The sequence below is a fragment of the Phoenix dactylifera genome, chromosome 1, assembly GCF_051530095.1.
Source record: "Phoenix dactylifera cultivar Ajwa chromosome 1, Ajwa_hap1_PhDact_Kaust_v1.1, whole genome shotgun sequence".
NCBI lineage: Eukaryota > Viridiplantae > Streptophyta > Magnoliopsida > Arecales > Arecaceae > Phoenix > Phoenix dactylifera.
This window is the reverse complement of record NC_143190.1, coordinates 38,534,358-38,548,445: the sequence shown is the minus strand read 5'-3', so window position 1 is coordinate 38,548,445 and position 14,088 is coordinate 38,534,358. Positions and strand designations below refer to the sequence as shown.

Genomic DNA, 14,088 nt, shown 5'->3' with positions numbered 1-14,088 from the left:
ATACCGATGGACCCGGTCAAAACAAAGAGCCGGATGTTAAGCTCCAATTGAGACTCTCGTCTTTAAAGCCTTTTAAGTCTTCAAGTCTTTACGTCGTTTAGTCGAGACTTCCCAATTTTTCCACAGAATCACCATCAACACAAGGACTCTGCTCCAAGAGCTTATGATGTTAAGCTCCAATTGAGACTCTCGTCTTTAAAGCCTTTTAAGTCTTCAAGTCTTTACGTCGTTTAGTCGAGACTTCCCAATTTTTCCACAGAATCACCATCAACATAAGGACTCTGCTCCAAGAGCTTATAAACCTCCATACGGAAGTAGCATGATCACCTACAGTTCTCATCCTTTCACCATAGTATCCCAAACGCCAGACCCCATGCCTTCCTATCTCCTCCCTAATCTTCCCCAGCTTCTCTTTCTTTCATGCCTCTTCACCACCCTTCGCACCGCCACTTCAGCCCCGAGCAACCGCTGGTACTGGTACAATTGCTCCATCACATCCAACTTCACCACCCACAGCACATACAAATCAGACCTCCAACTCCTCCTCTCTTCCCTTTCCTCCGCCGCCATCCCCACCGGCTTCTCCACCCAGTCCAACGGCCGACCCCCGAACCAAGTCTTCGGCTCTGCTCTCTGCCGCGGCGATCTCTCCCAAGACGAATGCCAGTACTGCCTCTCCACCGCCGTCCAAGACATCCCCCAGCTCTGCCCGTTGAGTCGAAGAGGAGCCATTTGGTACCCAAATTGCTTTCTCCGCTACTCTAGCAACAACTTCACCTCTTCCAAAGACAACGCGACTTCAAGATTAAGACGAGTATCCTACGAGACGCAGAATGCTTCAGAGCCGACCTTCGCCGCGCTGTTGGGAAACCTGATGACTAACTTGACAGAGCGGGCGGCATACAGGTCGGCGCGGCTGTTTGCCACAGGAGAGGTCAATACGACGAGCTCCGAAAGGCTGTACGGACTTGTGCAGTGCACGAGGGATCAGTCGGACGATGACTGCCACCAGTGCCTGCAGCGGTCGGTGAACGTCATGTCGACTCACTTCCCACGGAGCATTGAAGCGGTGACGATGGCTTACAACTGCTTCATGCGGCACGCGATGTACGCTTTCTATAATCAATCTGTCGGGGCTGCACCACCACCTCCGCCAGCACCGGAGGTGGATCCCGGCGCTCCGCCGCCTAGAGGAAAGGACTCAGGTAATGCCGAAGCTCGCTTTCTTTCTTCCCAATTAGCCTGCATTCATAGCCAGCCCATGAACTCATGAATAGTCCGGGCTGGACTCAACATAAAGCTTGATGGGCCAAAAACAAACAAAGTCCGAAGGAATCTAAGACGAACTCAGAAATATTATGGTTAAGCCAAGCTCGAAAACGAATGGCATGACAATATGCCTTTCTTATGCGATCCGTGGGCTGTTATATTTCTAACGAGATGAGCTTAATTAAAATATTAGCATTTGGATCAGGGAAAAAGAACGTAGCCTTGGTCATCCCGTTGGTTGGCGCGTTGGTGGTCCTCTCAGCCATTTTCATCTGTTCATGGAGGAGGAGAACATTTTTAAAAGTATCCCGTAAGTATTGCATACGTCAAGTTTAATTTGTACGGCTTCAAAACAGGACGCAAGCACTTTTTCTTTCGTTAAAAAGCTCTCATGCTGTTCCATGGCTACCGGATATTATTGAAGGTGTGGAAAATAAAGACATCGGAGCTCTGTATTTCGATTTGGGCACACTTAGAGCCGCTACTGATGACTTCTCCGAGACAAACAAACTCGGAGAAGGTGGATTTGGTCCAGTTTATAAGGTACAATTAACACAAGACTTTAAGTCTGGAACCTACTCTATTTCTAATTTATATCGGGAGCATAGCTTAATTCCATTCAATTTAAATACAACACACACTCTTTCCTGTTTTCTGCTGTATTCGCAACAGGGAGAACTATCAGATGGCCAGGAAATAGCTGTGAAAAGACTTTCCAGAAGTTCACAGCAAGGACTTCTGGAGTTAAGAAATGAGATTGCTTTTGTTGCTAAGCTTGAACACAGAAATCTCGTGAGGCTGTTAGGTTGTTGTCTGGAAGAAAAAGAGAAGCTACTCGTCTACGAGTTTCTCCCAAATACAAGTCTCGACAAATTTCTATTCGGTATTTTTGACATTCATTTTTTCATCCTACATAAATCTTGCATTTTTTTTAATAAAGTGAAACTGCCACCATGTTCCTCTTTTATTTTTTTTAAAAAAAACTGTCATTGCTCTATTCATGAGTCCTATTGAATCAATCACCAACTTTCATGTCAGACTGGTGAACTGAGCGGTAAATGGAGGTTGGTAAGTAGCAGTAGAATCTATTTTTGTAGACTGTATGGGACAAGTCATATAGAATTTTGAGCTGGGCAAAGACGAGTTCAGATTTTTTTTTTTTCCAATTGATAAGTTGGTTATATTATGGTATCATTTTACACGATAACGTTGAATTAAGGCAAAAACCTCATTCTTCTCTCCAATTTGATCATTATGACATTATTATATGCTTTGACTAGATTTTACTTGGATGATACAGATCCCATCAAACGTGGACTTCTAGACTGGGGAAAGCGCTATAAAATTATTGAAGGAATTGCAAGAGGGCTTCTTTATCTTCACCAAGATTCTCGCCTCAAGATTATTCATCGAGATCTAAAAGCAAGTAACATCTTGTTAGATCAGCATATGAATCCTAAGATTTCAGACTTTGGTCTTGCAAAGCTCTCCGAGTCTGAGAAAGAACATGGAAGCACTAGTAAAATTGCTGGGACAAAGTATGCTAAAAGCCTCATTAACTTCCTTATCCTAATCAAGATTTTGATCATTGTGTAATACCTAGCAAACGTTATTAGTCTTTGCTATTATGATAATCTATTGAACTAATAGAATTTTCCTTCATATATATTTTTCCCTTAATTTGATTTATGGCACTTAATACTGTTGTTGGTTTAACAAATGACAATTGCTTGATGGTGTGCAGTGGATACATGGCACCCGAGTATGCAATGCAAGGGCACTTTTCAAATAAATCAGATGTATTTAGCTTTGGAGTTTTAGTTCTAGAAATTGTGACCGGTCAAAGGATCAGCGACTTCCATGGATCAGGGGATTCTACAAATCTCCTAAGCTTTGTATGGACTGCCTCTTAATGAATCTTAGTCATTACCAAGACATGAAGCAAAAGATACGGATTATAAATTGCATTCCGTAATCTCTCCAAGCTTATTCTTTTATTATGGCTAATCTTGTTGATTGTTTCTTAAATAGGCATGGGAGCACTGGAGCAAAGGAAAGGCGTTGGACATAATGGATCACAGCCTAGGTGAGCTGTACCATAGGCAAGAAGCTTTGACATGCATTCACATAGGATTACTCTGTACTCAGGAAGATATGAGGAAAAGACCTTGCATGGCATCGGTGGTTCTCATGCTGAGCAATCATTCCGTGACTCTTCCAACGCCTTCAACGCCTGCATACTTTGTTCGAGGTAGAACAACCATTGAGTCAGACGTGGCTTGGAGAACTACCAATTCCACTCCATCTGACGCGTTAACTATATGTAACATGTCAATTACCGACATGGAGCCCCGTTAAGAAACTCCATGGATATTTGGATATTGGATCATTGATGAGAACAAGGACAAGCTTTTCCAACGAGACTGATGATAGATCGCATGTATGAATTGCAACTTGAGTTTCTTTTCTTTCCCTACAGCATGAAGCAATAGTCCGAGGATGACCTGAACAATGGAATAAAAAGCATACAGGAATATATATATATATATATATATGTATATTGCTCCTGTTGAGTATCTTGTTTTCCCTTATTATCAATATTTGGCTGTGCCATTTTTTCTTTTTTACATTGTTGTTTTCTCCTCTCTTTTTTTTTCTCCCTTTCTTCCTGGAAGACGAATGATTGGGCCTCGGAAACACCTTCTCTTAGGCCATTAATATTAGTGGCTCATATATATTACTTTTCATTGGTGCAATGGCTCATATTGAGTTTATGTTGATCATCTTTTTGGCTTAGTCCAGACCTAGCTTAGTTAGAAAGTGAACTGAGCTCCAACAAAATTTGGAGCTTGACTTATAAATGAGTCAAATTTGGACATGCGTTATTTACAAAAACAATAGGAAAACTTAACTCATTTCAACAAAAGCAGGGCTTAGAGCATATGCAAGCCGATCTTGAATAGCTGAAGTTAGGCTTAGATCCAACTCGAACCAAGTTTGAACAGCTTTATCTTTCTTATCATCCATTTTTTGAATTTTTATTAATTTATTTTTAATGTGCATTATATGTGTGTATTAGTATGTGTATGTATACAAAATGCAGAACCTGTTTATTTATTAGTATGTGCATTTTCGATATGGACATAAAATCTTTCTGTTCATATTAAATTTTTCATAAGCAAATTTAATAAAATTCTGAACTCCATCCAAATATTTTTTGCTGGATCTCGACTTATTTATCTAACTTTTGACAAAATTAGACATTGATCTATTAAATATACTTTAAATATATTTAAGTATACTTTGACTTTAATTTTAATACAACTTCATGCATCTCACATGGTAGATGGCCTGCTTTGCATAAAAAAACACATGATTATTCTACTATTTATCTTATTAATAAGTCATGAATGTAACTTTCTAAGTTTGGATCATCTGATGACAAGGATATTTTCTTGGCACATGATGCCTAAGTCTATACTATCATAAAAATAGGAATCTTAAGCTCTTTTGTCTATTGCACTTATTTGATGCTAATAAGTATTCAATATTTAGACTACCATGGGATACACTTGGTGCCACATGGAGCTACCATTTTCATTGTCATGCTGTCGTAACTCGTGTCCTTGGTGAAGATGCCAAACTGGTAGCAACAAAATTTTAGAATAAAATTGTTCATTTGAAGAAGATTACAATAAAAAGAATATGCTTTTTGTATGAATAAATATGAGAAAAATATTTGCAAAAAAATTTAAGAAATCCCTAAATTTTCTAAAACTCTCGGCCAAAATCCAAATAACAACTCAAAAGGAAAATATTCTAGACATAGAAACTTACCGGCGTAGAGAAAGGTCGGCTGAGATCTGCAATGGAGGAGGCAGTCGACCGGAAGAGGGTGGTCGGTCGGATCTTCGAAAAACACCGCAGATTGGCGATGGGTATGGGCAGCAAGGAGGAAAAGGAGGACAAAGTTGGCAAAGGAGAAAGAAGCGCCGGAGAGGGGGAGAAAGAGAAGGAGACCTGCGCGGACGGAAGGAGGTGGAGCTCGGCGGGTCGGTCAGTCGATTTAGATGCCAAAGAAGAAAAGGGGTTGAAATCGGGATGCTAGGGATGCTGGGTCAAGTGATGGGGTGGGTTGAATATTGGCTTCCGACGATGCTTATATGCGTCGTCTTAATATTGATTTTTGGCATCCGACGACGCTTATAAGCATTGTCTTAATCCTGGCTGATCTTCTAGCTAAAGTGAAGAGATGAAAAAATCCGATCTCTTTTTGTTGCCCTCCTTTCCTTTAGCCATTTGATACGGAATTTCTATTTTCATTAACCTTGGCTTCCGACGATGCTTATAAGCGTTGTCTTAATATTGGCTTCTGACGACGCTTATAAGCATCGTCTTAGTTTAATTCCTGACAACGTTACTAAAAAGCATCGGTAAATTTTGGCATGGTAACTAAATTACTGATGCTTTTTTCTAGCGACGATAGATCACAATCGAGGAAAGCTATTTTTCCTGTAGTGTAATATATCTTGGTGAAGAGTACATCAGGCTCCATGATGGATCTCAAAGGGGACACCTTGTAACTTATATATCAAAATGAATACTTTTTTTGGTTCATTTTACAACAGTAACAATCCATAGTTTATAATAACTTAAGACTAAGGTAATTGTGATTCAAAATTTGAGATAACAAAACTTAAACATGCTTAAATTGTAGAGTTTAAGTCAATTTGTCTTGATATTTTCCGTTTTAAATCTTAACTTCTCAGTTTGGCTTCTATGCTCTCCTCCTCAGTTCTCTTGCACCCTTGGTACTAAGAGGCTATCCATGTATGAGCCATGAGCTTGGATTCTCTCCAATACACCATTGAAGTAGATAAATCTAGCTTGCAATCACAGGCTATTTGTGTATCACAAGATAACCCTTGATTGGGTGAGGTCTATATACACTACAACAAATGTGGGTTTTGCCGACTATCTTTTTCCGACGCTAGGAAAAAGCGTCGGTAAAGTTTGGCTCGGCGCCAACCTTTGCCGACGCTTTTTGGTAGCGTCGGTTAAACTCCAGAAACAACGACGCTATAAAGCGTCGTTAAAACGTTCAAAAACAACGACGCTACAAAGCGTCGTTAGAAAACATAAAACCCCCCAACCCGGCCCCCTCTCCTCATTTTCTATCGCTCGTTGCCCTAGCTCCATCGCCCGGCCGACTTCTCACCTCCATCGGCGACTTCCCCGCTGCCGTCGACCTCGCCCTCGTCTGAGGTAAGTCTCCTTCTTCTCCTCGTCCTCCTCCTCCTCCTCCCCCCTCTCCTCATTTTCTATTGCTCGTTGCCCTAGCTCCATCGCCCGGCCGACTTCTCACCTCCATCGGCGACTTCCCCGCTGCCGTCGACCTCGCCCTCGTCTGAGTAAGTCTCCTTCTTCTCCTCGTCCTCCTCCTCCTCCTCCTCCTCCTCCTCTAACTGATCTCACCTCCATCCCTAGCCCCGATCGGCGATCGAAGATTCCGCTTCTCCGCCGCCGTCGACCTCACCGTCGTCTGAGGTAAGCATCCTACTCCTCCTCCTCCTCCTCCTCCAACTCTTTTTTTGTTTCTTGTCTTTAACGCTCGCCCGGCCCTGTCTCCTCATCCTCTGTCGGTCGATGCGCTAGCTGCGCGCCGACATCTCACCTCCATCCCGCGCGAGCCCTAGCTACTCCGCCGCCGTCGACATTGCCGTCGTCTGAGGTAAGTGATCCTCATACTCTCCGTTCATAACTGCTTGCTGTGAACATATCTAATGACTTTGCTAGATTATGCATTTAGAATCCTGTAGGAAAATTTGTTCACCAGTTGAGGGTGTATAATTATGTTGTTTTAGGTTTTTTTTTTAATCTCCTGTTTTATCCCTGAAAACAAAAAAAAAGCCTCATAATAATTATGATGCCTCATAATCTCGTGCACCATTATTACCGGACTATTCAAGAACAGAATATGGGGCCTCTTTGGGATCAGAAGGAGGAGAATCAATTCCATCATGGATGATGTAATTGTGAGAACCAAACTATGCTGAACAAAGCTGCTCCATTTCTACTCTCAGTCCTCTCTGTAATTAATGGTTGGCATCTGCTATTTCCGAAGGAAAGGAAAGATAAAAAAAAGAAAACTTGGTTGTTTGAAACTTTGAAAAGTTTTTGTTTTATTTTTTGTGTGATTGGAGCTGGCCAATGGATGAATGAGAGGTGACTTCACAGTACACACCTTTGTGTGTTTGTGTAGGAGAGAGAGAGAGAGAGAGAGAGAGAGAGAGACTGAAGTACATGGATCATATCTAGTGGATCATATCTCATGTGATCTGATGGTGATGGTGATCCTCGTGATCTGATGGCCATCCTCCTGTTGTCCTTTCACCGTCAGCCTTGGCCTTCCTTTTGTTGAGTACCAACATAGTAACCTTGATGTTAATTGAAGGTTTAGGTCTAAGGGTCATGTACTTTTGTGAGGTGGTCTAGGGCAAGGGTAATGTTTAGAGAACCTTCCTTTTTCATGAGATATATAAAGTTACAGAAGATATATGAAATTACAGACTCAGAGTACAAATACAAATCTTAGGCTTTCATTAGAGGAGTCTGATTTTGTCAGCACTTATCTTGTGATGTATGTGCTGCCAGTCAATGAACTGATTTGTTTAGATTAGTCACATACTCAGTCTGTAAGTTCTAAAAGCTAAATTTTTATTCTGAACTCTCCACTGTTATGGCCTGTTGGATATATTTCAGGAAACTATAGCTGTTCATTTAGTGGATGTTTGTTTGAATGATATCCCATATTCAAATTTTTGTTGGTTCCAAAATAAATGGCAGCTGGAAAAGACTCATTGCTGCAGTATCTTTTAGGGGTAGAGTGTATAAATCAAGTTTGCTAGCGTAGATGTCATCTCTGCAGGGCAAACAAATCAGTGTACTGGTGGGAAGCAAAGAAGCAATAGACCAGGTACTACAATAGATGCCCATTCCCACTGTTGCTTTTCTGGAGCATTGCTTCTAACTTTGTTGATTTTAAAGTTGGTTGATGCCGGGAATTGGGCTGCATTGTTATTGCCTATAAGTATGTTTAATATGTTGCAAGTGTTGTGAAACCTTGGCTGGAATATAGACAGCAAGAAGTAGCCTGTACCAGTACCACTAATGTTAAGTAGCATTGCTTTTAAATTACTGTCCTAAGATGGACAAACTTCAGTCATGAAAGCTTGGCCAACTTCACCAAATAGTTTGAACTAGCCAAGCTTGGTTTAGGAGTGGCCTAATGCAAGCCTAGCCTTGCAAAATGGGCACTAGGAAAACCAGCACAACTTTGTGATCCTGTGAAACTTTCTGTATGCGTCCAACAGCATCAAACAAGCATGCAACTTGAATTTGGCATGAGCCAAAAATAAGATCTGTTGGTTTTATTATTGAACTTACTATCTAGAGAAAAGACCTGTAAACTTAAAACAGATCTCCGTAATAGTTATATAAAAAACATCATATTTTACTTCACATGGTTTGTCACTGCCCACACCTACTTATATAAAAAAACATAAGAAGAGATGGCTCTAGCCAGTTCTATATTCAGAAATGTTGAGAATAAAAACGAAGAAAAAAAGAACAACTCTTCTGCAGATATCTAATAATCAATGCACAGGAAGAAGAGATGATACCTAGCACAATTCCAAATGAGAAGTGGTATTGACAAAACATTGGAAATTTTGTTCACAACTAACAGTTGTTAGTAAGACACTCAATCTCTAGCTGAATGCTAGACCTGGCACTCACCCATCCCATGCTTTCATGTAGGCTCTGAGCTCCTCGTAATTGGGCAGTCGATCAGGGAACGTGAGGCAGCCTGTAAGTAACTCTGTAAAGCATAATCCTTTTTCCTTTAATCACTGCTGCACTTCATATGAGTCCTAATTTCATATGAGTCCTAATTTCATATGAGTCCTAATTTTGTTTATATTTTTTTTATAAACTGCAGTTCAAATATTATATTCTAATAGAATGGACAAAAGTTGGATAAATAAGTTGAGATCCAGTGCCGAATATTTGGATGGAGTTCAGAATTTCATTAAGTTTGCTTTTGAGAAATCTAATATGAACGGGAAGATTTATTGTCCATGTCAAAAATGTGTAAACGGTTCTGCTCTTGATCCAAAAATTGTTGAAGAACATTTGGTGTGGAATGATTTTCTAAAGGGTTATACTGAATGGGTTCTTCATGGAGAGTTCATACCTTCATGTAGCCAACCCTCCTATCTAGAACATACCTTCAATTTTGGAACCAGTGACACGGAACAAAATTCTGTAGAAGAAGATGATATAAGGGGCTTACTTAGAGATGCTCTTGGACATAGTATTAGAACTGTAGGAGAAGATGAGCGTACAGTTAATGATCAGTCCATGCATGTTAATGAATCTATATATTCTGATGACACAGCTCGTTATGATAACTTGGTGAATGATTGTGATCAAGAATTGTATCCGGGCTGTAAGAATTTTACGAAGATTTCTTTTCTCCTGCATTTATTACATTTGAAATATTTGAATGGGTGGTCCAGCAAGTCTTTTACTATGCTTCTTCAATTATTAAAGGATGCATTTCCGGAAGGTGTTACTTTGCCAACATCTTCATATGAAGCCAAAAAACTAATAAAAGAGTTGGACCTTGGATATGAGAAGATACATAGTTGTCCGAATGACTGCATTTTATATCGCGGTGAAAATATCAACCAAGAGTCGTGCCGAATATGTGGAACTTCACGATGGAAAAAACATAAAGAAGATGAGAATGATTCGGTGACTGAAGTGGATGCTTCACCGATTAAGAAAAAATCGGCTAAAATTTTGAGGTATTTTCCTCTTATACCAAGATTGAAAAGGATGTTTGCATCACTGAAGACGGCTTCCTCGATGAGATGGCATGACGAAGGCCGTACAAAGGATGGAATGTTACGACACCCAGCAGATAGTCCCGTATGGAAAGCATTTGATGATAGGCATCCCGAATTTGCTTCTGATGTTCGGAGTGTTAGGCTTGGTTTAGCTACTGATGGGTTTAATCCATTTCGAACGATGAGCTCAACATACAGCATTTGGCCAGTTGTTTTGATTCCATATAATTTGCCGCCATGGATGTGTATGAAACAGTCTTCAGTAATTCTGTCAATGGTTATTCCAGGTGACAAGGGCCCAGGTAATGATATTGATGTTTTTCTACAGCCTCTAATAGAGGAATTGAAACAATTATGGGAGGGTATTGATGCATTTGATGCTTTTGCTGGCCAAAATTTCAAATTGCGTGCAGCTGTTATTTGGACTATCAATGATTTTCCTGCATATGCTAATTTATCTGGTTGGAGCACTAAGGGGCGTATTGCATGTCCTTCTTGTGGAGATTCAACCCATTCATATTGGTTAAAACATGGAGGAAAGTTTTGTTATATGGGCCATCGTCGGTGGTTAGAAGCAAACCATCCATTTCGATTTCAGAAAGACTTGTTTGATAATACCATAGAGTTGCGATCTGCCCCTATTCCACCAACCGGAACTGAAGTCTTTAAACAAATGCATGGCACCAATTATATACCGGGTAAGGTCTCCAAATGTTCAAAGAAGAGGGGAAGGGAGCATGTTGGCAGCACAATGAATGAAGGATTAATAGCAGAGGTTGCTGAGGATGTTGACAAATTTTTTGAGAATGAAGACAACGTATATGGTCAGGAAAATGATGATGACTCAATGACAGCATCTACACAGAAACAACTATGGAAAAAAAAGAGCATTTTCTTTGATTTACCTTATTGGGAGTATAATCTTCTTTGACATAACCTTGATGTGATGCATATAGAGAAGAACGTTTGTGATAACCTGATTGGAACATTGTTAAATTTTGATGGAAAGACCAAAGATAACTTGAAAGCGCGTCTTGATTTGAAAGATATGGGCATAAGACAAGAGCTTCATCCGACAGAGCTTGCCAATGATAAATTTTATATACCTCCTACATGTTATACAATGTCTATTCAAGAGAAAGATCTTTTTCTAACAGTTCTGAAAAATATGAAGGTTCCTGATGGGTACTCATCGAATATTTCACGATGCGTAAATCTCAAAGAGCGAAAACTTTCAAATCTTAAAAGTCACGATTGTCATATTTTGATGCAAGATATCTTTCCATTGGCTTTAAGATCGTCAGCACCGAAACAAGTTTACACAATTGTTTCTCAATTGTCATCATTCTTTAAGGCATTATGTTCCAAAGTTCTTGATCCTAAGGAGCTTGATCAATTGGAGTCTAATGTTGCACTTACACTATGCCATATGGAAAAGATCTTTCCTCCTGGATTTTTTACTATTATGGTTCATCTACTCATTCACCTAGCGGCGGAAGCTAAACTTGGTGGACCGGTTCACTACCGATGGATGTATCCTATTGAGAGGTGATTTTTCTAAACTCTAATATCCATATTTAATAATCAGTTTGATTTTGATATTTATTTTAAAAATTTATTGTTGAAGGTTTCTTGTGCGCTTAAAAGATTATGTACGCAATCGAGCCTATCCCGAGGGATCGATTGCTGAAGGATATATTGCTGAGGAGTGTTTGACATTTTGTTCGAGATATCTTGAAGGTGTTGAAACGGTTTTCAATCGACCTCAAAGGAATTGTGATATCATAGAGAATGCAGAAGTTTACAAGTTCTCATCTGGTGGAAGAGTTTTGGGAAAAGTTGAAAGTGTTGTTCTTGACCAGAAATCGTTGGCACAGGCACATCGCTATGTCTTACTTCATAGTGATATAATATCCGAGTCTCGCAGGTTAGTACGGTTACTTAAAATCTAAATTTACTGTCATGTCAGAAGAATGTAATATTGGCTTTTAATTAAAGATTTTCTGATCGTGCAGAGAATTTTTAATAGCTCAGCGAAGTCTCAACCATAACATTCGTCCTACACCAAGGATTGAGCAACGATGGTTGGTTGAGTTATTTCCAGAATGGCTTTTCAAACAGGTTAGATGTCTAATATATTAAGCTTTTTTTTTAAATTTTTCTAGAGAGAAATTAATCATTACTTCCATAATTTTTTTAGGTACCGGTGATGATGGAGAGGAATTGTTCTGAAGAGTTAATAGTCATTGCTCGAGGTCCGAATAATATTGTCAACAGATATGATGGGTTTATTATAAATGGTTTTAAATTTCATACTCAAGAGCGTGAGAAATTTAGAAAAACCCAAAATAGTGGAGTAATGGTTGAGGCGGATGGGAAAAATTATTATGGTGCTCTAACAGATATTTATGAGCTGGATTATTATGGAAAGTTTAAGGTAGTATTATTTCGATGTAATTGGATGGATATAAACTCACCTAGAGGTTTGAGGCAAGATATAAATGGCTTCACACTAGTAAATTTTTCAAGGTTGATACATACAGGTGTGCTATTGAAAGATGATCCATTTATTTTTACATCTCAAGCTCGACAAGTATTTTTTGTGCAAGACTCAAAAGATAAAAATTGGTCTCTTGTTATTAAGACGAAATCTAGGGACTTGTATGATATGGGAAAAAGGTTGCAAGAGGAGGACGATGATACTTATACTCAGTGTATGCCTTATAATGTTGTGCCAACTGATGAAGTAAATGCGCCAATGAGTTTGATTAGGATGGATGTTGAATGAGAATGTAGTTTCATAATGGTAAGTAAAATTTATCATTTAACCAAATATTATATTCTCTTTTATTAGCCCTTTATTTAGTATAAATTTATTATTTAACCAAATATTGATTCTTTTTTGTGCATACCAGGTAACAATATGCCCCGAGGGAGACGATTTAGAGATGTGGAGTTCCAGCATTCTCAGGTGGGATCTACTTCTGAGCAGTCCCTGCAGTCCCAGCAGCCATGTGAGCACCAGCAGCACGAGTCAGGATCTCAGTACGAGCCTCCTGCTGATTGTCCGGAGGATGAGCTCCGGATCCAGGGTAATTCGATTTAAAGTTTATATTTTATGTTCATATTTGTCTTCAACTTTTTAAGACTTTTTAATTTGAATAGATGGACAAGGGACAGTGAGGACAAGACGGGGACCCACTCAAGCAAAGGATGTGTGGAAGCTTCCTCCGGGTGAGAAGATCATCATCCGATGCAACGAATTGGGGCAGCCCATCAATAGAGCTGGAAGTCTTCTATCAAGCTTTTTAGGATCGGTTGCACGCAAGGGTCAGCTGTGTCCGCTCAACTATACGAAGTGGAATGACATGCTTCCTTCGTATAAGGTTGAGCTTCTTAGACTCATACGGGTAATGAATTGAATTTGTTCTTTTTAATTTGACACCTTCTGTATGTTAATTTGTTTACTACCATAATTTTACTTTTGAGGTTTAATATTATTATAACATTCTATATCTTGTTGTAGGGTAAGTTTGTACTCCCTCCAGAGAGCCATGATTGGGTGCTAAAGTCCCTCAATCGCAAATGGAAAGAATATAAAGCAAAATTGAAGATGGACTTCAAGCGCGAGGGTATGACAGAGGAGGAGGTTGCTCGTGTGACTCCTCCTGATGTATACCCTCAGCAGTGGAGGGAGCTTGTTCACTACTGGTTTTCTGAAAAAGGACAGGTCACGTATATTGTTTCAATATTTTATATTATATTTATTATTAATATAGATTGCAAATATATACATTGAATCATATTATACTGTGTGTTTTTATTTTGTCAGACATATTCTAATATTGGTAGAGCTGCACGAGCATCTCAAGCAGTTCCTCATACTTCAAGCTCGAAGAGTTATGCG

The 14,088-nt window shown here is 39.6% G+C and overlaps 1 protein-coding gene and 1 pseudogene across 2 annotated transcripts; both read left to right on the top strand.

Moving 5' to 3' along the window:
* Nucleotides 1–214: 214 nt before the first annotated feature.
* On the top strand, nucleotides 215–4,000 carry LOC103698462 (cysteine-rich receptor-like protein kinase 10). The gene is made up of 7 exons (XM_088724317.2): nucleotides 215–1,205; nucleotides 1,475–1,579; nucleotides 1,694–1,812; nucleotides 1,942–2,152; nucleotides 2,570–2,807; nucleotides 3,014–3,164; nucleotides 3,301–4,000. Exons 1-7 carry the CDS (start codon nucleotides 320–322, stop codon nucleotides 3,625–3,627), a joined length of 2,037 nt encoding a protein of 678 aa, XP_088580443.1. The 5' UTR covers nucleotides 215–319; the 3' UTR covers nucleotides 3,628–4,000.
* A 6,909-nt stretch (nucleotides 4,001–10,909) lies between these two features.
* On the top strand, nucleotides 10,910–14,088 carry LOC148715241 (uncharacterized; annotated as a pseudogene). Its single transcript, XR_016413298.1, has 6 exons — nucleotides 10,910–11,729; nucleotides 11,809–12,108; nucleotides 12,197–12,302; nucleotides 12,382–13,591; nucleotides 13,708–13,911; nucleotides 14,014–14,088. The product of XR_016413298.1 is annotated as an uncharacterized LOC148715241 (transcript).

Coding starts and splice junctions, on each gene's coding strand:
- LOC103698462 (XM_088724317.2), top strand. CDS start 320: ATGATCACCTACAGTTCTCATCCTTTCACCATAGTATCCCAAACGCCA. Junction 1,206..1,474: donor GCCTAGAGGAAAGGACTCAG/GTAATGCCGAAG, acceptor CATTTGGATCAG/GGAAAAAGAACGTAGCCTTG. Junction 1,813..1,941: donor GATTTGGTCCAGTTTATAAG/GTACAATTAACA, acceptor TATTCGCAACAG/GGAGAACTATCAGATGGCCA.